The sequence below is a fragment of the Aulostomus chinensis genome, chromosome 17 (assembly GCF_037954235.1).
Source record: "Aulostomus chinensis isolate RoL2024-O1b breed Wild chromosome 17, RoL_Achi_v1.0, whole genome shotgun sequence".
Classification (NCBI taxonomy): Eukaryota; Metazoa; Chordata; class Actinopteri; order Syngnathiformes; family Aulostomidae; genus Aulostomus; species Aulostomus chinensis.
In genome coordinates, this window is record NC_141336.1 from 7578800 (window position 1) to 7606010 (window position 27211).

General features: G+C 43.0%; 1 protein-coding gene across 1 annotated transcript in view; it reads right to left on the minus strand.

Annotated features, from left to right (window-relative positions):
* Positions 1-498: 498 nt before the first annotated feature.
* The window catches only part of ehd4 (EH-domain containing 4), a 45262-nt gene continuing 18549 nt past the window's right edge, over positions 499-27211 (minus strand). Inside the window, exons 4-8 of the mRNA XM_086183155.1 lie at positions 7170-7336; positions 6951-7084; positions 6670-6781; positions 4760-4924; positions 499-3963 (exon numbers count right to left, since the gene is read on the minus strand). Of these exons, the coding sequence (XP_086039281.1) occupies positions 3406-3963; positions 4760-4924; positions 6670-6781; positions 6951-7084; positions 7170-7336 (1136 nt within the window). The 3' untranslated portion in view covers positions 499-3405. The remainder of the gene's footprint in view (positions 3964-4759; positions 4925-6669; positions 6782-6950; positions 7085-7169; positions 7337-27211) is intronic.

A 27211-nucleotide genomic window follows, 5' to 3' on the forward strand; every position in this document is an offset into this window, starting at 1 on the left:
ACCTTCTGCTCCAACATTAAGTGATCTGACGTGTCTTTCTAAACCATAAAAATGTTTGCTGTGAACTTAAAAGCCATTAGATTTACAGCATGAGCAGGTCAAAGGGGGGTCAAAGTTAACACTGACTGTATGAAAACACAGTCAGCAAGACAAAGTGCCCTTGTGTCCTCACTATCTAATTATTGATAGTTGCCATGTCTTTGTCAGGAATGGCTTTGTCCAGAAAATCTTGACACAGTCATTTCTTTCAACCTGGTGATGCAAAGTCTAAATTTTGCTGTGTTTTCTTTCTTCAATAAGTTATTTGGATGATTGTGGATCATTTTTAGTAACAGCAACATCATCAGAACTTTGATAGGTTTGAGGGAACAATCTGTACCTTGTGGCCTGATATAACTAAATTAGGGGGACAAGCTATATGTTCAGGTCATGAATTAATTAAATTCCTATTGCATAACACTAAACCATCACACAGAAAAACACACCAATACATTAACATCTGTAGATACAGTTTAATAAAATATACACTCTCCGCTCGGTCATACAAGTAAAACGGAATCATGTGTTTATCAGGATAAATTTAACTCACAAGCAGCAATGCTTGGGAGGAAGGATCCTCCTTGTCCATTCACAAGTATAATCAATGCAAATTTGTCCATCTCATCCTGAAAGGGGTTCTGCAGAGGAACCGGATATTATTTACATTATTTCCTCAGAGATGAGGGCTCAGTGAAACATTAGGAGATGATCAATCAAGAAGAACACAAATTACATCCCAATCAGAAATTAGGATGATTTAAATCTGATGTTCAGTCCAAGCGAAGCATCTTTACATTAATATAAAATCTGGTCAGTTCAGGAAACCTTAACCTTGCCTAGTGGCTTGTCAGATGCCCTCTCAAAAGACTCCCAGCATTTGAACACTTTGACATCACACATAAACTTTAAATATTTGTTTACTTTAAAGGCACAAAACAAAAACTGCATATTTCTCACAGATACCTTTGGTCTCATCATTAGAACAGAAATGTCTGAAACTAGAAACCTTCCTAGAAGCGCTTTGCATTTCCATGGGCAAGAGAGTGACCATAGAACCATATCATTATCAATATGATTAAATAAATCTAACCTCATGCAACATGAGCATCCCACTAACAATGACTGCAGGGAGAACAACTGTCATCTATATTTACCAACAAGTCATAAGGCAGCAAGTAAAGACATCTAAAACTTTGGTTTTAGACTTTACTGTAAGGCTTTGCCAAAGAGTTGCCAAACTTTGGCTGGCATGCTAGGGATACCTAGTTGTCTAAAACAATTTCTTCAGCATTTATTGGTACAAGTTTTTCTCTATAACTCTTAATTTTCTCTGCTTAATTTTTATTTTGCTTCCCTTTTCTCCAGACTTACTTGATCTGTTTTTTGTTTTTTCCAGTTGTTCAGAGAGCTGTCAAAAACTTGTAGGTAGGCAGCAGCAAGGTCGTTTGAAGGGATCTTGGCAGACGGGAAAGAGAAGGTCAACCAGTTTTCACCTCATCTGATCACGCCTCATTTGTGATTTCACTTGTGTTGCTCTTGGCTTTGTGGGCCCACACTGGTATGCAAGCACAGCTGTTCAGATTAATTAGCTATGAGATGAAACAATCCAAAGGTTTTAGTTGGTTTTGTTGTTTTCACATCATCTTGCCATAGGTTCTTGACAAATTGTGTTTCTTTGGTCTTTGGGTTTATACCAGCAAAGGGTTGGTGGCATTGGCTTGACTGGCTCTTTGACTGTTTTGTCAGTCAGTCTAAAAATGCAGAAAGCTAGCACTTCAATAGGAGGCAGCGTGTGACAAGCATGGTGGTGTGCTAACTTCCTAAGCATGAACTGAGGATGAAACTTTCAATAGACCAGTTAATTTACAGTCAGTTACGCAAGGTAACAGCAGCATATTTGCTTTTCAAGAATATCCTCTAGAATAAGATACTTTCAAAGCTTTGACAATCATGACATGAAACTGTAAGGCACTGCTGTGAAAAACAAACTTCAGCCCAAAAACCATAAATTCTGATCTATGTCATCTAAACAAGCTGTCCCTCTTGGAAAATGTGCAAATTTAGATTTGAATTGAATTTTAAGGCTAATTATTAAGAATAATTATATGCTTCACTCTGGCCATCCATCAAAGGTCAAAGGCTTCCAGCTGGCCCCTTCTCTGCTGCTGTTACATTATGAAGAAATGGCAGCAAATGGACAGAAATTGTCCACTGAAACATCTGTAAGGATAAGTTAGCCACAAGCAGCAGCAGTCACCTCCATCATCATCTCCTCCTGACTCTCTGCTGTTCAAACACAACAGACATTGACCTGTGACCCCTGGTCACCTACCTGTGCCCTGGTTTATATTTTACCTTGTGTCAGATGAATGAGAATGTGAGTAGCAGATACCAGGTGAAAGCATAAAGACAACTTGTGATCTTGTTATGGGGACTTTGATGTCATCAGAGTAGTGATCCAAAGTGACCCTCAACACCAATGTTGTCAATTAAAGCAAAATTATGAAAGGCAAAGGCAGTCATGTGACATCTATATTTGGTAAGATGATTGTCTCGGAAGAAGGTTAAGATGGCTGTTCAAGTCCTGTCTTCAAGAGGGTTTCACAATTTTAATTTAGACCAAGATGTTCTCTGAAGGCTAATCAAATGGATTTTGTTGCTGTACCAACCAGACCTGGACTGTGGCACTGACACAAATCTATAATCACCGCCTCTTGGTCATATCAATTCCAAAAACCAAACAAAACAACAACAAAAAAAACTTAACAGGCAGCGCATATCATTCCATTACATTTTGTTGGGGTTACAATTTAGTCATGGAATCACTGTGATAATTTATCTAATTCAATTGCTCATCCTTAGTTTTGGCTATAAGGTGATTTATGAGACGAAATAACATTGCTTTGCTTTGCTTTCATGCAAAAAAATTTGAATGGTATCATATAGCTGAAATGTACAATACAATAAAATGTAATCTTATTTAACATCATTATCAATATTTCACAATAACAAAAATGGAAAATGTGCCGACCATCCAACAGGAGGAGGATATTATGCAGGTAACTGTGCTTGTCAAGTTGCTACTGTGGTTTTCAAAATAAAGCGTATGAAATAAGGCAGAAAGTTGGTTAAGTAGGAAAATAATTCTAAAGCACCTGTACTGTAAAAGAGTCCAAACGAAACCTGAATTAGTAAATTACATAGGATTCCATTCAGCTTAAATGCATTAGACAAATCTTTTCCAATTAAAAGCATCATTTTTTATTCACAATCAGCTTTGACCTCTGAAGCAGACACATTGCTATGCTTGTCTGAAAACCAACTGCAAAGTGTCAGTGGTGGCAAACTTTGCATAACGCCAGTGTTCTAGTCCTCACTGTGGTTGTACAGGGCATCTGCATTGAGGTTCTTGCGGTGGGTGGGGGGCACCAGGTGGTCAGGGAGCTCAGTCGGCAGCTCGTAGCCCTCTAATTTGATTTTGATGAGGTGCTGAGCAAGCGCAAACTCCTCATCGTCCAGCATGCCATCCCTGTCGCAGTCAGCCAGCTTCCAGATCTTTCCCAGCACGGTGTTGGGCAACCGTGAGTTCATCATCTCCTTCTTGGCATTGACACCAGTGATTTTGCCATTGACAGGCATCAGGGTGTAGAAGATCTCATCGTAACGGTGCTTGTCTCGGCTGACGATCCAGTCCTCAGCGTCAGCCCCAGCACTGATACCCTCACCGTAGCCCTGACCAAAAGGCCCATCCTGAGACCCTTCAAAGGCACCACCTGAAACCATCGCCGGTGGCTGCTTAGACTCCTCATCCCGGATCATGCCCATGAGCACAGCGATCTTAGTGGCCAACATCTTATCAACTGACTCGATCAGCTTCATCTTCAGAGATGGAAACTTACTGAAGTCATAGTGCTGCAACATATCCTGCAGGAAAGACACCTGCTTTAGTTTTTCATAAACATATAACTTTTTACCAGATAATGACATCAGATGACATCATTGCTGTATTCCACTCCATTAAAGACTTGCTTGAATTTGTGACTTTTTTGTTTCCATCAAGAAGAAGGACTACAGTAATAAAAACAATGACATAGTCTGTAAATGTTGAACAGAACAACTGCTTGAGGTTATGAGAGATATCTAAAATATTATACTTGTAAGTATTATATATATATATAATTAACCACATTAAATGGCACAGGACTGTCCAGATTTGATAACAGAGGACTGGGTTTATAGCATTCAAAACAAAAACATTAAAATTAATGGACTTTAAACTGAATTACTACAAATGTCAATGGGTATTTGGTTTTAATCCTTTTGGAGGAGAACTGAGACACTCTGGTTTTGTGATCATGTGATAGAACACTGCACCTGCACATCGCAACCTCTGCTGACGTCTGACCTCTGAGTCAGAACACAGTGTGCAAGAGTGTTCCAAGAACACATCTGTCAGGGTTTTTGTGTGTGTGTGTGTGTGTGTGTGTGTGTGTGTGTGTGTGTGTGTGTGTGTGTGTGTGTGGTCTGGCCTCACCAGGGAACTGAAACATCTAAAACATCCTCTCACAAGAGTCATGAGGGAAAACATACACCTGCAGCAAAGTGTCTCTACAGGCCTGACCAAACAGCTGTATGATGTTTCATCCCATGACAGTGGTCACTTCCTAAATTTGTTAGAATCTAATTTTTGAGACCACCAGCACTTTTTTAATGTTTGTACCTGCATCTTGGCAACATTTGGGAAGTCTCCAGGGCTGATGTGATGCTCTCTCTGCAGGAGTGTGTAGATCTCTGGCAGCCGCATGATCAGCTCCTCCTTTTTCTTCTCCCGACCAAACAGAGACGGCATCTCCTTTTTGAGGTAGCTGATGATGTAAGCATGGACCTGCAGGTGCAAGAGCTAATTTTAGCTGCCTTTTAAACATTTACAAGAACAAAAAGACAGTTATATTGAGAGTGTGTATACACATATATATATATATATATATATATATATATATATATATATATATATATATATACATACATATATATATACACACACACACATATATATATACATATATATATACATATATATACACACACATATATATATATATATACATATATACACACACACATATATATATATATATACACACACATATGTACATATATACACACACACACACACACATATGTACATATATATATATACACACACATATATATATATACACATACACATATATATACAAAAAACAGTGCTCCATTTAAATTATGCTGAAACTCTACGTGAAGACTCATAGTCATCCATGTCATGGTATGTCTTAAGTGCAATGCAATGGTCAACAGGACTGTTTCAACCTCTTGGATGAGAATTAAATACCTTCAAAATTGATGTCATTATATCATGTGATGCCATCGCTTGTTTAAAAAAATAAAGGTAAAAGAGTTCAAGAATGACAAGGGCTTAATTAGAAGAATCTAATTTAATGGATCACATGAAAGTGAATGAATTGTTCATGTTGATACTTTAATTACAGGCAAATTAAAACATGGCAATCAAGTTGATACTGCAGATGTGAAAATGAATCTACTTGGATCAAAACATGCTGAGATGAGGAGGATGACAAGGATGATTGATGAAGGAGTTGAGGGGTGAAACCAAAGAGCAGATGGAGTGGCGCCTAATGAGAGGTGGACCTATTGATGGAGGATGGATTCATAGAAGCAGGAAGAAGAGGAAGGAATTTAGGATGACAGTCAGGCCTCAACACTGACACTATATATTATGGGGGTGGAAGGAAAGCAGGAAGGATGGGTGGGAAGCCTGAAAGTCTGCAAGTAAGTGTGTGTGTGTGTTTTGTTTACAACTACTTCCAGCAGAACTTTATGAAAATTAACTTTAGAACGTGTATGGGGTATATTTCATCGATGTAATTTGTGGTAAAAGCTGAAAAGACTTTCTAAAGCTGGAAAGCAGAATTTTAGCAAAACACCTGACAAGTCATACATAAATACTTTACAATGTACAAATCCCCATCATGATATTGTTATTTCAGCAACAGTTTGATCTTTCCAATTCAATTAAAACATAGTTAAATCTACTTTGGAAGCAGTAGTCATTTAAACAGTTCCTGGAGATGACTTGGTGACAGTGTCATGCACCCAGACATGATGCCGTGTACATATCTAGAACTTTCACTAAGACACTGCAGCAATATGGTTATAAAATATTTACACTTTGTATGCAAATACTCCACACTCAAAAAAATCCTTGCTTCAGGATTTTTCTGTAAGAACATGACATTTTTTTTTTTATCACAGGTTAAATCCTGTCCTCAACATATTAAATGGCTGAAGATGAAGAATTTCACAACAGATGTCATGTATGTGTTAGATAACTAGTTAGAAAAAAGAAGGGAGGAGCCCAACAAGTGTTAAATCATCAGAGAGCAGGAAGTTCATGTCTTTTACAGGGATGGTTGGGAGGGGAAATCTCTATGTTCTAATGGAACCAGGAGTTCAGATCACTGCACAGCAGTCTGAATATTATCATCTTTATGTTTTACAAAAGCCATCTACATGTTTGATCAGAATGTCAGGGTGTTAATTATAATGCTGACAAGTCATTTCCTGTCTCACCTTGGCCAGTCTTGCTCTCTTGATGAGGTCGTTTAGTTTCCGCAGCGCTGCATTCCTCGGAAGACTCTGAATGTCCCTGAACAGATCCTGAGACTCAGCCTCAAAAAGGCGCCTATAAGAGATAAGTGAGTAAGTGAAAACTGGATGAGTGAGAGTGTGTGTGTGTGATGGGGGGAGGGAGTGAGTGAGTGACAGAGTCAGTGAGTGAGCAATGGATGGATGGATGGAGGAGGCAGTATATGGGTGATGAACAGTCACTGTATCCCAGCCTGCTAACTGACCTGTTCTCTGTGTTCTGAAGTGGTTTAGCCCAGAAGGAACCCAGATAAACTCTCACCACTTCTGGAGTATTAATAACCTTCCCCAAGGACCACATGAGGGCGCCATACACCCTCATCAGCTGCTGTGTGTCCACCTGAGAGCACAAGAGAGGACCAAGTGAGGAGCTTTAGGAAAATTCAAAGCATCACCCGAAGAACGTGGAATTGTAATCTGCCCACCTGGTCAGCCTTGTTGAGGACAACTCTGATCTTGTCATCTTGTCCTTTGAAGGCTTTGATAGCCTCAGAAAACTCATCAGAAATATCCAGTTTGTGAGCATCAAAGAGTAGAATAATGCGGTCAACACGCTCTCCAAACCAACGTAGGACTTCAGCAAAGTCATAACCTGCAGACAGTAAAGAGAATTATTACAACTGATTCAGACACTTATAAAGAGCAGCTGCATTTAGAGACAAAACTTAGTTTTCCAAAACAGTTGTTTTTCAAGCAATTTTGACCTACATTCGGTTAAAGGTTCCATCCAACCATTTTCTATACCACTTATCCGTTAAGGGTCATGGGGGGTGGGGTAGGGGCTGGAGTCTATCCTAGGTGAGACATTGGGTGAGAGGCGGGGTTCACCCTGGATGGGTCACCAGTCCTTCGCAGGGCCATCAGGAGCAATTAGGGGCTCAGTATCTTGCTCAAGGATACTTTGACATGGTCACCGTAAGTGAAGATCAAACCAGCGACCCTTTGGTTGCTAAATGGCCACTCTACCTCTGAGCCATGCCGCTCCAGGTTAAAGTTGTTTTTTTTTTCTGGCAATTGCATCCAGTGAGGTTAATGAGGCTTTGAAAGAGAGGAATGATCTAAATCAAGGGAAGATTTGTTACCCAGTGGATAGGAAGGGTTTATAATTGTTTTTTTTTAATGTTTTTGTTAAGTGTGTATCAATGTTTCCTTGGCCCCACTCTCCTTCTCACCATCTCCAGTCAAATTGCTGAATCATAGTATTTTTCAATTGCCAAAACACTAAACCCTACTGTCTTACCCAAATGCTCAGTGCCCTGAACCCATTTCTTGAATTGACCACGCTGTTGGCAAAATCTTACAAACCCACACCACATCAAGCACAGGCTGAAAAAGTGAAACTAATTAAATCACAGTTGTCTAAACAAACACAGCAATTCAAAATTGATCACATTGTAGCTCAATTTCAACATGGTCCGCCAGATCAAAGGCAATCAAACTGCATGAAATACAGCAGAAAATCATTGAAGACAACGTGAATTTTGAAGGCATTAATGTCAGCTTTTCCACCATTGATCATGTCCTCAAATGCAGCAGAATGCATATGAAGAGACCGTTCAAAGTGTCCTTTGAATGCAACTCAAAGAGGGTCGAGGAGCAAAGATTCCAGTATGTGCAGGTAGGTGTTCAAGTGTTCAGTCTTTTCTACAGCATACGCCTGTTTTTCAGTAACACTTGGAAAACTATATGAATTTTTACATAGAGAGTGACGCAACCTTAAAAAAACCACAGCAATATATTTTCCTCGATGAGGTGAAGTTCAATCTGACCAAAAGGAGAGGGTTGGAATGTGATTAGCCAATGAGCCATTGATGCAGTCCCTGGCCAGCGAAGTGGTAATGTTGCGTTATGGACTGCCATCAGCGATCATGGAGTTTGCCAACATCACACCACCTTGGGGTCCAATAACATGCAGCATCTCCTGACATTTCTTAGATATCTTCAAGACATTGTGTGAGGGCGTGAAGATCATGAACAAAAGAACATCCTGTATATGTCATTGTGTGGGACAATGTGAGTTTTCATTATGCCATCCAGGGGAGACAGTGTGGTTTAATACCAATCAAGGATTCATGACAGTTAGCATTCCAAAATACTCCCCCTTCTCTTCATGCCGTTGGAAGGTTTACGACTGCCAACCTTACACAAAGGGAAACCAGGGGTTATTATGCATGTTGACTGGCCGGGGTGAACATGGCTTTGATGTGGTTGAAGTCCTGACCCAGCATGTCGAAATGATATTGTGGATGAATAATTGTACAGTAGATACTGTATGCTCTTTGAAGTAGTAATGTGATTCTTGTTCATATATTTTTTTTAAACTGTATACAAGTGGGCGGCACGGTGGTGCAGTGGTTAGCACTGTTGCCTCACAGCAAGAAGGTTCCAGGTATGAGCCCTGGCTCGGGCATGGGGTCTTTCTGTGTGGAGTTTGCATGTTCTCCTACACCTGCATGAGTTCTCTCCAGGTACTCTGGAGACATGCAAATTGGGACAAGGCTAATTGGATACTCGATATGAACCAAAGTCATGGGTGTGTGTGTGAATGGTTGTCTGTCTATACTGTATATGTTGACCCTGCAATGGATTAGCAACCCGTCCCTCACACCTGAAAGCTGCTGGGACATGCTTCAGGTCCCCCCACGACCCTTAACAGGATAAGTGGAAGCAAATGGATAGATGGATGGATGGATGTATATACTGTAAGTGCTAAACAGGATGTTTTTGTATTCCAAACTGCATTTTGTCTATTGTGGACAACAAGATTATTTCTACAGCTTTATATTCTGATCATTGTTTTCATTTTTTTACATTGTGTGTAATGAGTTTTCAGTGTTGTTTTTCATTTTGATTTACTTGGGGTCAGATCCGACAACACTGTTTGGTTTTGGACACAATTTGGACTCTTTTTGAGGCAATAGTTTGATTTTGCAGGAAGAATCAGTGGTTTTGTGAATGTAGTTTGAATTAAAGCTGCAAGCAGCGTTGTTAGGGCCTGAGCCCCCGCGCGGCCTACGGCCGCGTCCTTGACACCGGCCCGAATCCAACGGTGTAATCGGCAAATCCCTAGGCCTTGTAGTTTAGGAGATACGAGCCTCAGTGCACTGCACAGTGTGAGTGCAGAGCTGAGACCCGGCCCTTTAAGAGCCCCTCCCTTCTCTGCTCGCTCTCTGCCATCTCTGTCAGAGCTGAGAGCAGAGCTGAGAGCAGAGCTGCCAGCTGGCCCTTTAAGAACCCCTCCCCCGCTGCACTGTGTCTGATCTGTGCTAGAGTGGAGAGAGTGGAGGATTCAGAGAAATGTAGTGTGGAAAAGCTGAATAAGTCGGCATACGTTGGTCAAAAGTCACACAAAATACCATATTTTTTTAGGGATTTTTGTCAGGAATACAGTGGTGTGTTTTTAAAAGCTGTGGAATGTATGGTGTAGATGTGAGAAGCATTTGTTTGAGAGTATGTACCCTGAGAGGACACGCTCTCCCCATAGACTTCCATTGTAAGGCCAAAAGTGTCTCCCCCACTTTGACGGCTCATAAAATCCAAACCGAGCGCGTAGTATATTAGCCTTTAAAGATTTTTGAAGAGCACAGTTGGGAGAGTAATGTGTGAAAGTTTGGAAGCCCTGGCATTTACGGTTTAGGAGGAGATAGATTTAGTTCGGGGCGCAAAATTGTCCAAAATTAGACATTTGTGTCCAAATTGTGGACATCCTGTTACAGTTAGGTCAGGGGTGTGAGTGTATGATTTATCCGTCTTGATGAGACGAGTTCAATGGTGTTTGTCCCATGTCTGTAGGACATTCCTACAGTCTGTGGCGTGGTTTTTTGTGTATGTAGGTGGCGCTATTGAGTAGAGCGCCTCTTTTTTTTTTAATTATCGAATTTTTCGCCGCACCCTATGTGCTTACCAAATTTGGTGAGTTTTCATGCATGTTTAGGGGGTCAAATTTACTTTTGGAGTGGCGAGTGTGACTTCGAAACATAATAGGGTCTTCGCCAGGGACTGGCTCAGGCCCTAATTAAAGCTGCAAGCAGCGTTGTTAGGGCCTGAGCCCCCGCGCGGCCGCACCAGCCCGAATCCAACGGTGTAATCGTCAAATCCCTAGGCCTTGTAGTTTAGGAGATAGAAGCCTCAGTGCGCTGCCCAGTGTGAGAGCAGAGCTGCCAGCTGGCCCTTTAAGAACCCCTCCCCTGCTGCACTGTCTCTGATGTGTGCTAGAGTGGAGAGAGTGGAGGATTAAGAGAAATGTAGTGTGGAAAAGCTGAATAAGTCGGCATACGTTGGTCAAAAGTCACACATAATACCATATTTTTGTAGGGATGTTTGTCAGGATTACAGTGGTGTGCTTTTAAAAGCTCTGGGATGTATGGTGTAGATGTGAGAAGCATTAGTTTGACAGTATGTACCCTGAGAGGACACGCTCTCCCCATGGACTTCCATTGTAAGCGTGAAACGTGTCTCCCCCCCTTTCACAGCTTATAAAATCCAAACTGAGCGCGTAGTATATTAACCTTTAACAACTTTTAATCAGCACAGTTGGGAGAGTAATGTGTGAAAGTTTGGAAGCCCTGGCATTTACGGTGTAGGAGGAGATAGATTTTGTTCGGAGAGTAAAAAAAAATCCTGATTTTGACAGTTTTGTCCAATTTGTGGACATTCTGTTGTAGATAGGTGAGAGGTCAGAGTGTAAGAATTGTTCGTCTTGATGAGACGAGTCCAACGGTGTTGGTCCCATGTTTGTGGGACTTGTGTGAGGAGTTATAGTGCTATAAATTAAAAAAAAATATCTTTTTTTTGTGTGGCTCCCTAGGTGGCGCTATAGACTTTTGTGGTGTTTTTGTTTTTGATGAGTGAATGTTGAGACAGACCGAACGATTGTGCCGAATTTCAGCGAATTTCATGCATGTTCAGGGGGTCAAATTAGATTATGCGCGTTATGCGCGTTATGCGCATTATGCGCATATAGCGCGCACTCATTGAGAGCAAGAACAGTATAATACCAGGTTTTGAATGGGTGTGTATGTGAAAACTGGCTCCGGGCCGTCTGGCCCAATTGCCTCATGGGTGTTGGGGGGGCCTGGGACACTGTTTTGTGGGTGTTTTTAGTGTTTTTAGTGCTGCTAATGTGTTGCTCTGCCGAGCAAACATAATAGGGTCTTCGCCAGAAGTGCTTTCTGGCTCAGGCCATAAAAATGGGTTTTAAGTTTACAGTCTAAAGGAAATGGTAAATTGGTAAATGGACTCAATTTTATAATTTTATATTCCTGGGTTGGGACTTGGCGAGAGCAGTCGCCCCCGCCTCTGCCCTCTCCACCTCCCTTGGGGTGGCAGCGCCTGTTGGCTGCAGCCTGCCCCGCCCGGGCTTAGTGGCGCGGCCCTGCTGCGACGCCTCACTCTCACTTGCCTCCATTGGGTCAACGGACTGGTCAAGTTTAGCGTACACACACAACAAATGTATATGTGCTGTGTTAAATTTCTGAAGTGTACCATTATTACTTTCAATCTGTAATAATTGTGTCGGCTTGTGATAGTTGTATCAGGCTTTGAGTTGTGTAATTAATTGCCCCTCTGAGATAAATAAAGTCATCTGAATCTGAATCTGAATAGCGCTTTTCTACCTTCGCGGCACTCAAAGCGCTTTAAAGTGTCGTCTTATTCACCCATTCACACACACACACACACTGATGGTGGAGGCTGCCATGCAAGGCGCCAACCAACTCATCAGGAGCAATTATGGGTTCAGTATCTTGCTCAAGGACACTTTGACATGGTCATCGGGGTCGAGGATCGAACCAGCGACCCTTTGGTTGCTAGATGGCCACTCTATACCTGAGCCATGCCGCCCAGAAAAGGGTGGAAGACTTCATGAAATACATTTTAGCAATTGAGAAAAAATAACACAGACAACCACAAAGTCTCCATGGGTACTTGAACTTAGTGCAGCATTCAATACTGTGAATCAGTGCCTTAAACACTGTCTTGCTCTCAAGTGCACAGTTCTAGACTGGCCTTCATTGTATCTAACCAGAAGCCATTTCTTTTGGCTGGTACAAATTAAAAAATGGTAGCATTTTTTAACTAATACATGGTACCACATGGGTTTTTCATTCGGCAGTATATGTCATATCATTCCAATTCTGATGGCATCCCGTTATATATGTGTCACTGCCAAACATGTTTATTGTATTGTATTGTATAAAACAAAGAACTGAGTTAAAAAAATAAACCCTATTGTTTTCAAATCTATGAATGACTTAACTCCTTACATTTAAATGCTCAATGAAAAAACAAAATCTCAGAAACTGGAGAGAATATGACGCTCCTCCAAACTGGAGGAGTCACATATAGTCTGGCAAGATAGCCTTAAAGCTATAAGAAAGCCCTTCGTAAAACTAGGGCAGCCTACTACTCGGCACTAATCGGGGAACACAAGAACAACCCCAGGTTCCTCTTCAGTTCTGTAGCCAGACTGACAGAGAGCCACAGCTCTATTGAACCAAGTATTCCTGTTTCCCTGGGTAGCAAAAATTTCATGGACTTCTTCAATTACAAAATTATCCTAATCAATTAAAGAGAAAATTCTTCTCCTCCTGCCATCAGCTGACAAAACTGCACTCTCTAACCCTCGTTAGCACCTATCTCTTAGATATGATCAGTGTGTCACTGTTATCTGCTTATGTCCCACTGTCCTTTAAAGTAGCAGTAATTAAACCCCTTCTCAAAAAAACAACCCTGGATCCAGAAGTTTTGGGCAACTATAGACCAATATCAACCTTTCAGAGTGCCCAAACACCCATGTTCACCCGTGTTTTTGGTGCAGTGTGAAAGGGGCTTTAGAAACACCCTATCTGATGAGATAGGCACCCTGAATGGCATTTCCCTGGCCCCCAGCACTATCGTAAGGAACCAAGGAGTTCTCTTTGATCAGGATCTGTCATTTGACTCCCACATTAAGCAAATCTCTAGGACTGCTTTCGTTCATTTACGTAACATTGCTAAGATCAGGCACATCCTGTCTCAAACAGACGCAGAAAAACTAGTCCATGCTTTTGTCACTTCCAGGCTGGATTACTGCAATTCCCTTCTATCAGGCTGCACCATTAAGTCCCTAAATACTCTCCAGCTAGTCAAAAACACTGCTGCCCACGTGTTGCTTAGAACTGGTATAAGAGACCATGTCTCTCCTGTACTGGCTTCTCTGCATTGGCTCCCTGTCAAATTCAGAATAGAATGTAAAATTCTCCCTCTCACATACAAAGTCCTCAACAATCAGGCACCTTCATATTTGACAGAGCTCATAGTCCCTTATTACCCAGCTAGAACCCTTTGCTCCCAGGCAGTGGTGGAATGTAATGAAGTATTTGTACTTCGTGGAAAGTGGAAAAGGAGCAATCAGAGCGGTTACCATTGCACTTAAAGTCCCAATGCAAGTTTGGCTGTGAGCAGCACAGATACGATATGTAATGTCACTGTGTATCTGGATAGTAATAACACAGTGTAGTCGAGGCATGTTACATACATTATTTCTCAATTCTCTTGCTGACAATATGCATATTCTAATGCTGTTTTTTTACAGGCTCAGCCCTGCAGAGCTTGCTTTCTTGGCAGAGTATGCGTCAACTATGAGCCCAGTATCCAAGGCGCTCAACATATTGCAGGGAGAGGTGGATGTCCACATGGGATGGCTGGCACTTACGATAACCCTCCTGACTATGAAGTTAGATTGCCTCCAAACTTCATCCAAGTTCTGCCAGCCACTGATCTCTGCTATTCAAGAAGGAATACAGCAGCAGTTTGGAGATATGCTCAAGGACCCAGAGCTCATAGCTGCTGCAATTTTGCTTCCCAAGTTCCGCACATCATGGACCAGCAATGAGGATTTGCTGAAGCTGGGTACGTTGTTTTTAAACAATGATTTCATTGGCAAGTGTTTAATTTGTAAGGAAAAGGTGTCCTGATTCAGTTGATCCAAAAATACTTTATTTTCAGATGAGACTATACAAAACTCTAACAAAGCTGTAATTATAGTATTTTACAAGGTGTGAGAAAAATACAGCACTTTGTATAGGGTTAATGGTATCTGTATATTGTGTATGGACTACATCAAGTGACATGGAGGAGGAACCTGCCTTATCAACACCAGCAGGAAGCCATTCTGGGTCAAAGGAGGATGACTTCTTTGGCCTTCTGAAGGGAAATGTCCAAGAAGCCACAAAACAGCTGGATGCCTACCTGGCCAACTATGCTACCTCAATGGACAGTCTAAGGGCAGTGCCCACAGTTTTCAATGTGTCCCTGAAGCTAAACACACCATTGCTCGCATCTGCAGCATGTGAATTACTGTTTAGAACAGCAGGACACATTTTTTCTGCAAAAAGAGGCAGGTTAGGGTCAAAAAACTTTGAGAATCAACATTTGTTGGAATTGAACAAAAAGCACTGGTAATGTTTTGCTAATGAGCAAACTGAACATTAGGCCACTTATACTCCCATGTTCTTTACATAGTTATTTCTTCTCTTTAGCCTTTCATAGCCTGGCCAAAAAACAATTTGAAGGTCCTTCATCTTAGCTTTCTTTTTTTCTTTTCTTAAGTTTTTTCCTGCAGTGCCACTCCCCCTGGCTTTTCATTTCAAGGGCCTTCATTGTTTGTCATTCTTAGATGTGTTGTGTTTTTAGGTCAATGGTTTTTGATTTTTGAAGATGAACAGCAGCCTTTCGTTGAGTAGTTTTACAATATGGCCACAGTTTCCCATGTATGAAAGGGCTGTTGAAATTTGATTAAAGGGCTCAGAATAATACACCTGTGCTATTTTGTTTTCTTTTACTGCTCTTAAGAGGGCACGATGTTTTACATAGCTTTAGCATTTAATTGTAGGCTATATTTACCATATGGAGTACAAACAGTATTGCAGAGAGCTTCTGCAATAAAAACACCAATGTTTCCAGTACAGTATACTGTAGAATTGCTTGTATTTATTACAAGTAGTGGTGGCACAGCCCATACAGTGAGACAACCCATTGTGTGAGTAATTTTACTTTAAAAAATACTTTCAAGTAAATTTAGAAGTTGGTACTTAGTACTTTTACTTAAGTAAGATTGTTGATGTAGTAATCCTACTTTCACTTGAGTATATATTTTGGAGAATATCTTGAATTTTACTTAAGTACTAAACCTCGGTACTTCCTCCACCACGGCTCTCAGGATGCAGGTTGCAGTTCCTAGAGTTTCAAAGTAAATGGGAGCCAGAGCCTTCAGCTATCAAGCTCCACTCCTGTGGAACCGTCTCCCAGTTTCGGTCCGGGATACAGACACCCTCTCTACCTTTAAGAGCAGACTTAAGACCTTCCTTTTTGATAAAGCTTATAGTTAGGGCTGCTTAGACTAGCCCTTAGATATGCTGCTATAGGCTTATTGTCGGGGGATCTCAGGTGTAGTAATTTAATTATTTTCAAGCACATTAAGATGCATTTTATGAAAAGAAATGTGTGTGTGTGTGTGTGTATCTGTGCATACACACATTTTTGCAATGCACAAACATGACTGGTAGATCTCAGAGGACAATTTCAAAAGTAGATCTTGAGTCTTGATTGAGCACCCCTGATCTACACCTATTTAGATTTACTACTGACTCTACCAGGGTTTAATCTTTAGTCCTATGAAAATAGTTTTAGTCCATTATTTGTCGTGGTGGAATGGATGTATTGGAGAGTTTTGTCTCAGAGGATTTAAACATACTTATGAAATTATTTATCTCACTTCTCATTTTAAAGTCAGTTTTTCCTGTGTCACAAGACTGCTGCTGGTCTGACAGTTTAGAAATGCAGATGTGAAACTGTCAGACCAGCAGCGTAGAAAGCGGAGGTCAGTAGTTTCTAAAGGCTGATCACATCAGTAGCCATAATTAAAACATGCACTAATGGTGATGGCAGCATTGCATTTTTTGCAGCTAAGCAAAGAATAAAGTATTTAATTTTAAAAATGTCTGATTATCAAAACAATCTGACAGATCCATTTTCATCTTTGGGGACCCAGTTTTTGCCCACTGGTGGCTAGTTGCTGACCACTGCACTAGGCTATTGCATATTTTTGACATGAAAATGCTTCACTGCAGATTCAGGAGACTCATTTTTCAAATTTAGTTTTATAAATCCAAAATAAACTTTGGAGGAAAAACAAACTTCCCACAAAAATGACCTAGCTGACCACACCCAATTTCAAGAAGCTAGTGGCTAAATCTACAGCTCATGACACAGCAGAACCATTACTTCCCAAAAGGTAAGTTACAAACAATTAATTTGATTTTTATTTCTAGGGTTGTAACTGGATGATGTTTTTATTATTGGAATGTGAAATCCATCCATCAATTTTCTATCGCTTATCATGATAATTGTCGCGAGGGGCGACCCAGTAGCATTCGGGCGAGAGGCGGGGTATATCCTGGATGGGTCGCCAGTCCATCGCAGGGCCAACATATATAGACAGACTACAATTCCCACTCACTGCCACACCTACGGTCAATTTAGAGTATCCAATTAGCCTAGTCCCCTTTTGCATGTCTTTGGAATGGGAGGAAGCCGGAGTACCCGGAGAGAACCCACGCATGCACAGGGAGACCATGCAAACTCCACATAGAAAGACCCTGTGCTTGAGCCAGGACTTGAACCCAGAACCTTCTTGCTGCAACAGTGCTAACCACTGCACCACCGTGTCACCCAGAATATTTTATGTGAATAAATGAAAACAGCTTCATTTAGCCCTATCCACTAACCTGGAGCTTCCTTTAGAGATTTTTCTTTAGTGACAGAGAATCATTTCAGTTTAAGTACAAAAACTATTGGTTTCTGCTGTCAAGCAGGCTTCATTTCACTGGAAGGCTTTTTTGTGGGGAAATCAGAATTGGACAGGGTATTTAGAATCAGTGCACCTCTGATGAAAACCCACTCATCATGAAACAAAAGAATTAAATCCCAAAGAATCACATCACCAAGATCATACTAAAAAACACATATCAAGGGGTACAAGGTCAAAATGTAACTGAAAAATAACTAAGAAAGAATTCTCCTCTCAGCCAATTGTAAGAGGCTTCACCACAGTAATAAAGGAGTTCTACAGGCATGAAGTGTGGTTCTGCTCCACTTCTGAGGATCTATTTTCTTTCAGTCAACTGATGTATTCAGCATTGAATTACCAACAAAATTATGAAATCAAATATGCACTCCTATTGAATCAGCATGGAAAACAGCATTAGTTTGAGGCCTCAGCAGGACGGGAGAGGAGGGGTTGCCTTTAGAGGGAGGAAAGAGGGCCACAGGAAGCAGCAGCAGGGCGTTCCTTCCATCTGGAAGCCATTAAAGTTTCTCAAGCTTAAGATGTTGGACGGGCCAAATGTGACTCAACACACACATGGGTTGATGACATCATGACATATCAGAATCCAGCATTCAGGCACTAGGACACACCAGGGATGCTCACATCAGACTCACGAACATGATGACATGGTCAAAATGGTGTTTGTGTGTGTGTGCATGTGTGTGTACCTGCTATTGTTACCTATTGGAAACCTATTCTGATATAAACACTAAACTTATTAGGACGGCTGGTCCTCATTGGGCCCAAAGACCAGCCCAAAAAAGGCACAACACAATTTCTGAGTTCCAAATTAAAGATATATAGTAATAGTTTTTTTCATCTTTTGTGGTAGTTATTTGAGTATTTGGGGAGGTTTTATTGTTAAGTCAAAACAAGACATTTGATGACATTGTGCATTACTGTTTTTGACCAAACAACAGTAAAGCTATAGTGCAGTGCTTTTACTGTATCTCCATCTTCTGGCAATAAAACTTAGTACAAGCAAATGTTGACATGCGCTTACATCATAAATTATGCCATAGACTACTCCATCATTGATTTAGCAGCTGTAACATTGTGTATAAATCAGAAAATAACATACACACATCAGAATTGGATCCATTTGGTCTGATAACATTAGGAAAGCCTAGAAGACCGAAAGCAAAACTAGAGCTGTAAATGGGAATTAAAGCTGCAAGCAGCGTTGTTAGGGCCTGAGCCCCCGCCTAACCGCGGCCGGATCGCCGGGCCGAATCCAACGGTGTAATCGTCAAATCCCTAGGCCTTGTAGTTTAGGAGATAGAGCCTCAGTGCGCTGCCCAGTGTGAGAGCAGAGCTGAGAGCTGGCCCTTTAACAACCCCTCCCCCGCTGCACTGTCTCTGATGTGTGCTAGAGTGGAGAGAGTGGAGGATTAAGAGAAATGTAGTGTGGAAAAGCTGAATAAGTCAGCATACGTTGGTCAAAAGTCACACATAATACCATATTTTTGTAGGGATTTTTGTCAGGATTACAGTGGTGTGCTTTTAAAAGCTCTGGGATGTATGGTGTAGATGTGAGAAGCATTAGTTTGACAGTATGTACCCTGAGAGGACACGCTCTCCCCATAGACTTCCATTGTAAGCGTGAAACGTGTCTCCCCCACTTTGACGGCTTATAAAATTCAAATCGAGCGCGTAGTATATTAACCTTGAACAACTTTTAATCAGCACAGTTGGGAGAGTAATGTGTGAAAGTTTGGAAGCCCTGGCATTTACGGTGTAGGAGGAGATAGATTTTGTTCGGAGAGTAAAAAAATTCCTGATTTTGACAGTTTTGTCCAATTGTGGACATTCTGTTGTAGACAGGTCAGAGGTCAGAGTGTAAGAATTGTTTGTCTTGATGAGACGAGTCTAACGGTGTTGGTCCCATGTTTGTGGGACTTTTGTGTGAGGAGTTATAGCGCTCTAAATTTTAAAAAATTATCTCTTTTTTGTGTGGCTCCCTAGGTGGCGCTATAGACTTTTGTGGTGTTTTTGTTTTTGATTAGTGAATGTTGAGACAGACCGAACGATTGTGCCGAATTTCAGCGAATTTCATGCATGTTCAGGGGGTCAAATTAGATTATGTGCGTTATGCGCATTATGCGCATATAGCGCGCACTCATTGAGAGCAAGAACAGTATTAAAGCTGCAAGCAGCGTTGTTAGGGCCTGAGCCCCCGCGCGGCCGTACACCGGCCCGAATCCAACGGTGTAATCGGCAAATCCCTAGGCCTTGTAGTTGAGGAGATACGAGCCTCAGTGCGCTGCACAGTGTGAGTGCAGAGCTGAGAGCTGGCCCATTAAGAGCCCCTCCCTTCTCTGCTCGCTCTCTGCCATCTCTGTCAGAGCTGAGAGCAGAGCTGAGAGCAGAGCTGCCAGCTGGCCCATTAAGAACCCCTTCCCCGCTGCACTGTGTCTGATCTGTGCTGGAGTGGAGAGAGTGGAGGATTCAGAGAAATGTAGTGTGTTAAAGCTGAATAAGTCGGCATACGTTGGTCAAAAGTCACACAAAATACCATATTTTTGTAGGGATTTTTGTCAGGAATACAGTGGTGTGTTTTTAAAAGCTGTGGAATGTATGGTGTCGATGTGAGAAGCATTTTTTTGAGAGTATGTACCCTGAGAGGACACGCTCTCCCCATGGACTTCCATTGTAAGGCGAAAAGTGTCTCCCCCACTTTGACGGCTCATAAAATCCAAACCGAGCGCGTAGTATATTAACCTTGAACAACTTTTAATCAGCACAGTTGGGAGAGTAATGTGTGAAAGTTTGGAAGCCCTGGCATTTACGGTTTAGGAGGAGATAGATTTTGTTCGGGGCGCAAAATTGTCCAAAATTAGACATTCGTGTCCAAATTGTGGACATCCTGTTACAGTTAGGTCAGGGGTGTGAGTGTATGATTTATCCGTCTTGATGAGACGAGTTCAATGGTGTTTGTCCCTTGTCTGTAGGACATTCCTACAGTCTGTGGCGTGGTTTTTTGTGTATGTAGGTGGTGCTATTGAGTAGAGCGCCTCTTTTTTTTTTAATTATCGAATTTTTTGCCGCACCCGATGTGCTTACCAAATTTGGTGAGTTTTCATGCATGTTTAGGGGGTCAAATTTACTTTTGAAGTGGTGAGTGTGACTTCGAAACATAATAGGGTCTTCGCCAGGGACTGGCTCAGGCCCTAATTAAAGCTGTAAGCAGCGTTGTTAGGGCCTGAGCCCCCGCGCGGCCGCCTTGACACTGGCCCGAATCCAACGGTGTAATCGTCAAATCCCTAGGCCTTGTAGTTTAGGAGATAGAGCCTCAGTGCGCTGCCCAGTGTGAGAGCAGAGCTGAGAGCTGGCCCTTTAACAACCCCTCCCCCGCTGCACTGTCTCTGATGTGTGCTAGAGTGGAGAGAGTGGAGGATTAAGAGAAATGTAGTGTGGAAAAGCTGAATAAGTCAGCATACGTTGGTCAAAAGTCACACATAATACCATATTTTTGTAGGGATTTTTGTCAGGATTACAGTGGTGTGCTTTTAAAAGCTCTGGGATGTATGGTGTAGATGTGAGAAGCATTAGTTTGACAGTATGTACCCTGAGAGGACACGCTCTCCCCATAGACTTCCATTGTAAGCGTGAAACGTGTCTCCCCCACTTTGACGGCTTATAAAATTCAAATCGAGCGCGTAGTATATTAACCTTTAACAACTTTTAATCAGCACAGTTGGGAGAGTAATGTGTGAAAGTTTGGAAGCCCTGGCATTTACGGTGTAGGAGGAGATAGATTTTGTTCGGAGAGTAAAAAAATTCCTGATTTTGACAGTTTTGTCCAATTGTGGACATTCTGTTGTAGACAGGTCAGAGGTCAGAGTGTAAGAATTGTTTGTCTTGATGAGACGAGTCTAACGGTGTTGGTCCCATGTTTGTGGGACTTTTGTGTGAGGAGTTATAGCGCTCTAAATTTTAAAAAATTATCTCTTTTTTGTGTGGCTCCCTAGGTGGCGCTATAGACTTTTGTGGTGTTTTTGTTTTTGATTAGTGAATGTTGAGACAGACCGAACGATTGTGCCGAATTTCAGCGAATTTCATGCATGTTCAGGGGGTCAAATTAGATTATGTGCGTTATGCGCATTATGCGCATATAGCGCGCACTCATTGAGAGCAAGAACAGTATTAAAGCTGCAAGCAGCGTTGTTAGGGCCTGAGCCCCCGCGCGGCCGTACACCGGCCCGAATCCAACGGTGTAATCGGCAAATCCCTAGGCCTTGTAGTTGAGGAGATACGAGCCTCAGTGCGCTGCACAGTGTGAGTGCAGAGCTGAGAGCTGGCCCATTAAGAGCCCCTCCCTTCTCTGCTCGCTCTCTGCCATCTCTGTCAGAGCTGAGAGCAGAGCTGAGAGCAGAGCTGCCAGCTGGCCCATTAAGAACCCCTTCCCCGCTGCACTGTGTCTGATCTGTGCTGGAGTGGAGAGAGTGGAGGATTCAGAGAAATGTAGTGTGTTAAAGCTGAATAAGTCGGCATACGTTGGTCAAAAGTCACACAAAATACCATATTTTTGTAGGGATTTTTGTCAGGAATACAGTGGTGTGTTTTTAAAAGCTGTGGAATGTATGGTGTCGATGTGAGAAGCATTTTTTTGAGAGTATGTACCCTGAGAGGACACGCTCTCCCCATGGACTTCCATTGTAAGGCGAAAAGTGTCTCCCCCACTTTGACGGCTCATAAAATCCAAACCGAGCGCGTAGTATATTAACCTTGAACAACTTTTAATCAGCACAGTTGGGAGAGTAATGTGTGAAAGTTTGGAAGCCCTGGCATTTACGGTTTAGGAGGAGATAGATTTTGTTCGGGGCGCAAAATTGTCCAAAATTAGACATTCGTGTCCAAATTGTGGACATCCTGTTACAGTTAGGTCAGGGGTGTGAGTGTATGATTTATCCGTCTTGATGAGACGAGTTCAATGGTGTTTGTCCCTTGTCTGTAGGACATTCCTACAGTCTGTGGCGTGGTTTTTTGTGTATGTAGGTGGTGCTATTGAGTAGAGCGCCTCTTTTTTTTTTAATTATCGAATTTTTTGCCGCACCCGATGTGCTTACCAAATTTGGTGAGTTTTCATGCATGTTTAGGGGGTCAAATTTACTTTTGAAGTGGTGAGTGTGACTTCGAAACATAATAGGGTCTTCGCCAGGGACTGGCTCAGGCCCTAATAATACCAGGTTTTGAATGGGTGTGTATGTGAAAACTGGCTCCGGGCCGTCTGGCCCAGTAGCCTCATGGGTGTTAAGCCATGTAAAGCCCTTTGAGACAAACTCTTTGTGAAAACGGGCTATACAAATAAAATTGCCTTGCCTTGCCTAACTGACATCACCTAAACCATGTGATAAACTGTGTGTATGTAATGGTTATGTAATGTCTTTGCCCGCTTTTTTGTTTTGCTGTTTTTAGTTTTTTTTTGGGGGGGGGGGCTTACTTTGTAGTTATAGTTCTGTCTGTAATTTTATTGCTGAATCTATGTTTACAACTGTAAAAACTCAATAAATACATGTTTAAAAAAAAAGAAAGTTAACTTCCATCCAAGTTCGAATAAGTTCAGGGGGGTGGGGATTACTTTATAGTTATAGTTCTGTCTGTAATTTTATTGCTAAATATATGTTTACAACGGTAAAAACTCAATAAATACATGTTCCAAAGAAAAAAAAAAGAAGGCTGAGGGTTGAAGAGGAATTTGACCTGATGTTTGGCCAGTTCTGCCTGCAGGGTGGGGTGCAAAACCTTGAAGGAGTCAGGAGTGAAGGACTCCCTCTCACCATCTGTGAAATTTGTCCCCTGGACCAATAGAAGCTCTGCTGGTTTTCCCCTGCGTGAAATAAATCGTCAGAGGGCCATCAATAATGAATCCTGGTCGAAACTGCTCAGGATGTCTATGTGGGCAGCTCAGATGCTAAGGCACTTGAATAATATGCCCCAATGCTTCCCGTTGCACTGTCCAACTCTGACACTGAAGGGCCCAAAGTAGTCCACACCTGTAGAGAAAAATGGTGGTTTCAGCAGACGCAGGCGGGCAGGGGGTAAGTCTGCCATCTTGAGTACTACAGGTTTTGCCCTCCATCTCTGACAGTCAGGACATGTATGTTGGTGCCTTTTCACAGCCTCTCGTCCCCGAAGGATCCAGTACTTTCAACGGAGTTCTGCAAAGAGCCACTCGCAACCTGGATGGCGGAGGTCTTGATCAGCATCCTGAATTAATGAGTTTGGTCACCTGGTGGGCTGGATCCAAGACGATGGGGTGAATGGTTTCTTGGTCCAGCATGTCACAGCGACGAAGTCTACCTCCAACCCGGATAAGCTTCAGTTTGTCGTAATACTCGGGGGCTAAGACGATCAAACAGCTAGCGGAGGGGACAGGTTTGTCGAGTGCTGAAGGTCATCAGTGAAACCGTCCAACTGTGCTTGCCTCAGCAGCTCCATTTCACCTTCCTGATCGTCTTGTGAAGAGGGAGGGGATTGGTTGGTTGCTGCCCTGTGGTGTGACCGCACAACAACCTCGACCATGTCCCCAAAACTTGTAAACTGACCAGCATCAAGGAGGTAAGGAAGAGGAGCAATGGTGATGGAACTGCAGAACGTGGTCTTGCATAGCTCGGTGCCATCCAAAGGCTCAGACTCTGGCTTGACAGGCCAGCACTGAGGTGACTCGTGCAAGAATGCTGGACCGTGGCTCCACTGGCTCTACCCTGCCAGTTCTCTTAGGGTCTTCCTCTGGTTGATGTTGTCTGCAGGGTTGTTTGCAGGGTTGTTTGCAGAGTCCACATACAGTACCTCCAGGCTCGCGCTTCAGTCAGCTCCTGGATTTCGGTAACTCTAGTGCCCACAAACACTTTAAATCAGCAGGAGTCAGACTGGAGCCATGTGAGAACCGTGGTAGAGTCTGTCCAGAGTACCACATCATTAAGCACCAGAGTGAGTTCACGCTGCAACAATGCTGCCAGCTAGGCACCTGTGGTGGCTGCACACAACTCCAATTGTGTCATCGACAGCTGGCGCTTGGGGGCTACTCTCAACTGTGCTGTCAAGAAAGCTCCTTCGGTTTTCCCTCCTGGGCCCTCAGTCAGTAGGTACACAACTGAACCATAGGCCTTCTCGGATGCATCACAGAATATGCGGAAGCCTCTGACAGAGTGGGGTTGGTCCAGACAGGGGCTTCTGTAACACTGTGGCAGGACGATCTTGGGAAGGTGATGCAGCTCATCTTCCCAGGTGAGCCACACCTTGACAGTATTGTCTGGAAGGGACAGATCATCCCAGTCCCTCTCTCTGTCCCACAGGTGCTGCACAATGACTTTAGCCTGCATGGTGTAGGGGACGAGGAAGCCTAAAGGATCATACAGGTTCGCGAGTGTGCTGTAAATGTTCCGCATAGTCAGTGTGGGCCAGTCAGTGAGGCGGAACCAGTAGCCAATAGTGTCTGAGGCACAAAGCCATCGCAGTCCAAGTGCTAGCTCCTGAGGGTCTGCCATCAACTCTGTCAGCAATCGCTCACTGCCCTCCTATCTTGCTTCCTTAGGCAGGTGACTGATGAACTCAGGGTGTTGCTAGCCCACTGACGCAGCTCGAACCCACCAGTGGCTAACAGCGTCTGCAATTTGTCAACCAGCTGCCTTGCTGCTGTGGGGGACGAGAGGCTTTGTACATTGTTATCCACGTAAAAGCACCTCTCAATGGTGACTCAAACGTCCTCCTCTGGCTGGCTGTTGTCAGTCACATGCTTCTGTAGTGCAAACATTGCACAGCATGGGCTGGAGGTGGTTCCAAAGGGGAGGACCTGCCACTCATAGATGTTGGGTGGTGCCTCTCTGTTCAGATCCCGCCACAAGAAATGGAGCAAGGAATTGTCTTCTGGCAGCAACCTTACTTGATGGAACATGCCTTTTATATTGCTGCTGATGGCGACGGCATGCTCCCTGAATCTCAGCAGGACACCTAGCAGCAATAGTTATATGTGTCATACATAAATCATACTCATACCTATTACTAACTCGTCTTCTTCTCCAGAGCCTTCGGGCTCCCCTCATCCCAGATCCCAGGTGCTGCTGGAAGAGGCTGTAGACCTGAAGAGGCTCAAGCTACCACCCATAGCTCCACCTGCTCACGTCCCCGTCCGTCCATCAGTCTCTTCCCTTTCTCTCTTTTTTTATCTCTGTCCCACTTTTTCCTTCTGCATATCTGTCTTCCTCCATTATCTGTCTTTGTCTCTGCCCTGCTCTCCTGCTCTCTTTCCCCCCAACTGGTCAAAGCAGAAGGCCGTCCCCATTGAGCCTGGGTCTGCTCGACATTCCTGCCTGTTTAAAGGAAGGTTTTCGTCACCGCTGTTGCAGGATGTGCTTGCTCATGGAGAATTGTTGGGTGTAAATTCATTGAAGGAGCGTGGTGCTTACTCTGGGTGGCTGCTCTGGATTTATCCCAATCCTCTTGAGACATGCTGTTAGCTCCAACACTAACTCTGTGGGCAGCACAGTTGTGAATAACTGAGGTTTAATGTCCTCCTCTGCCACTGGAGGTGGGGGAGGTGGCCAGTTGTCATCCTCCTCCTCTTCTTTGCAGGTTACATGCACAGGCACTGGTGGATTGGGGCAATGGCTTGTTGTGCTGGGCTTGGCGGGCTGAGGGCAGCAGTATATACTGCTGGCTAAATAGATGGAGGAAGAAGTGGAACATATGGCTGTTGTCTTGCATTAAGCTGCCTTTGCATCTCAATTATCATGAATTGCAGCCTCTGGTTGTCTACCCTGATATTTTGCAGCTCTTCCAGTATTGCAGGTGAAGCCTCTAGCACTGACTAACCAGACAGTGGGTCTGGGGTGCTGTTGTACTGGGGTCCCGAGTACACTGACTACATGGGATGCTTTGGGCAAGCATCAGCTCCTGGATTCCACTGATCAAGGGGCAGGGGATTGAGAGGTAGCATCTCAGTGGCTCTCTCTATATTGTGGTAGGGGTCCTGCATTGCTTGGAAGAGCTGGTCTGACGTTGCTGCGGCAGCAGCCAGGGAGGTCCCTCAATGGCGGGCAAGGCAACATCATAATCAGCAAACCAGGTAGGTGGATGTATCTGATGTCTGGGCTGAGCACTAGCTGGTACGGTTACTTCATCTCTACCATATGGAAACATCTTCACGATCCACAGCGGTAACACACAATCCGGCTCGAAGGACCAATTTTGTAATGAAGGGTTTGATGAACTGTCTCTGGTTAGTTTTTAACACTTGTTACCACTGTGGTGCATTGGTAAGAATGCAGGCTTAGGGTTACTTTCCACTTGTTTATTTGTCGATGAAGGGGTGTGTGTGTGTGGTTCTACAATACAAAGTAAATCAAATATAGAACATTAATAACAGTAGCCAAAAATAGGCCATTAAAGTATTAATATGAAGCAAAGTGAATAAAACTACAAAAGGAGCAACAATCTCCACTGGCACTTCGGTACCAAGTCGGTACTAAGATTCTGAAAATGTGACAGTACTGATTTTTCTAGAATACCCAAAGTACCATTGGTACCGAGGAGCCAGATCTGGCCGCTTCTTTAGCATTGTTTTTTGGCTGTAAATGAGCGATTATCTGGCAATCCTCC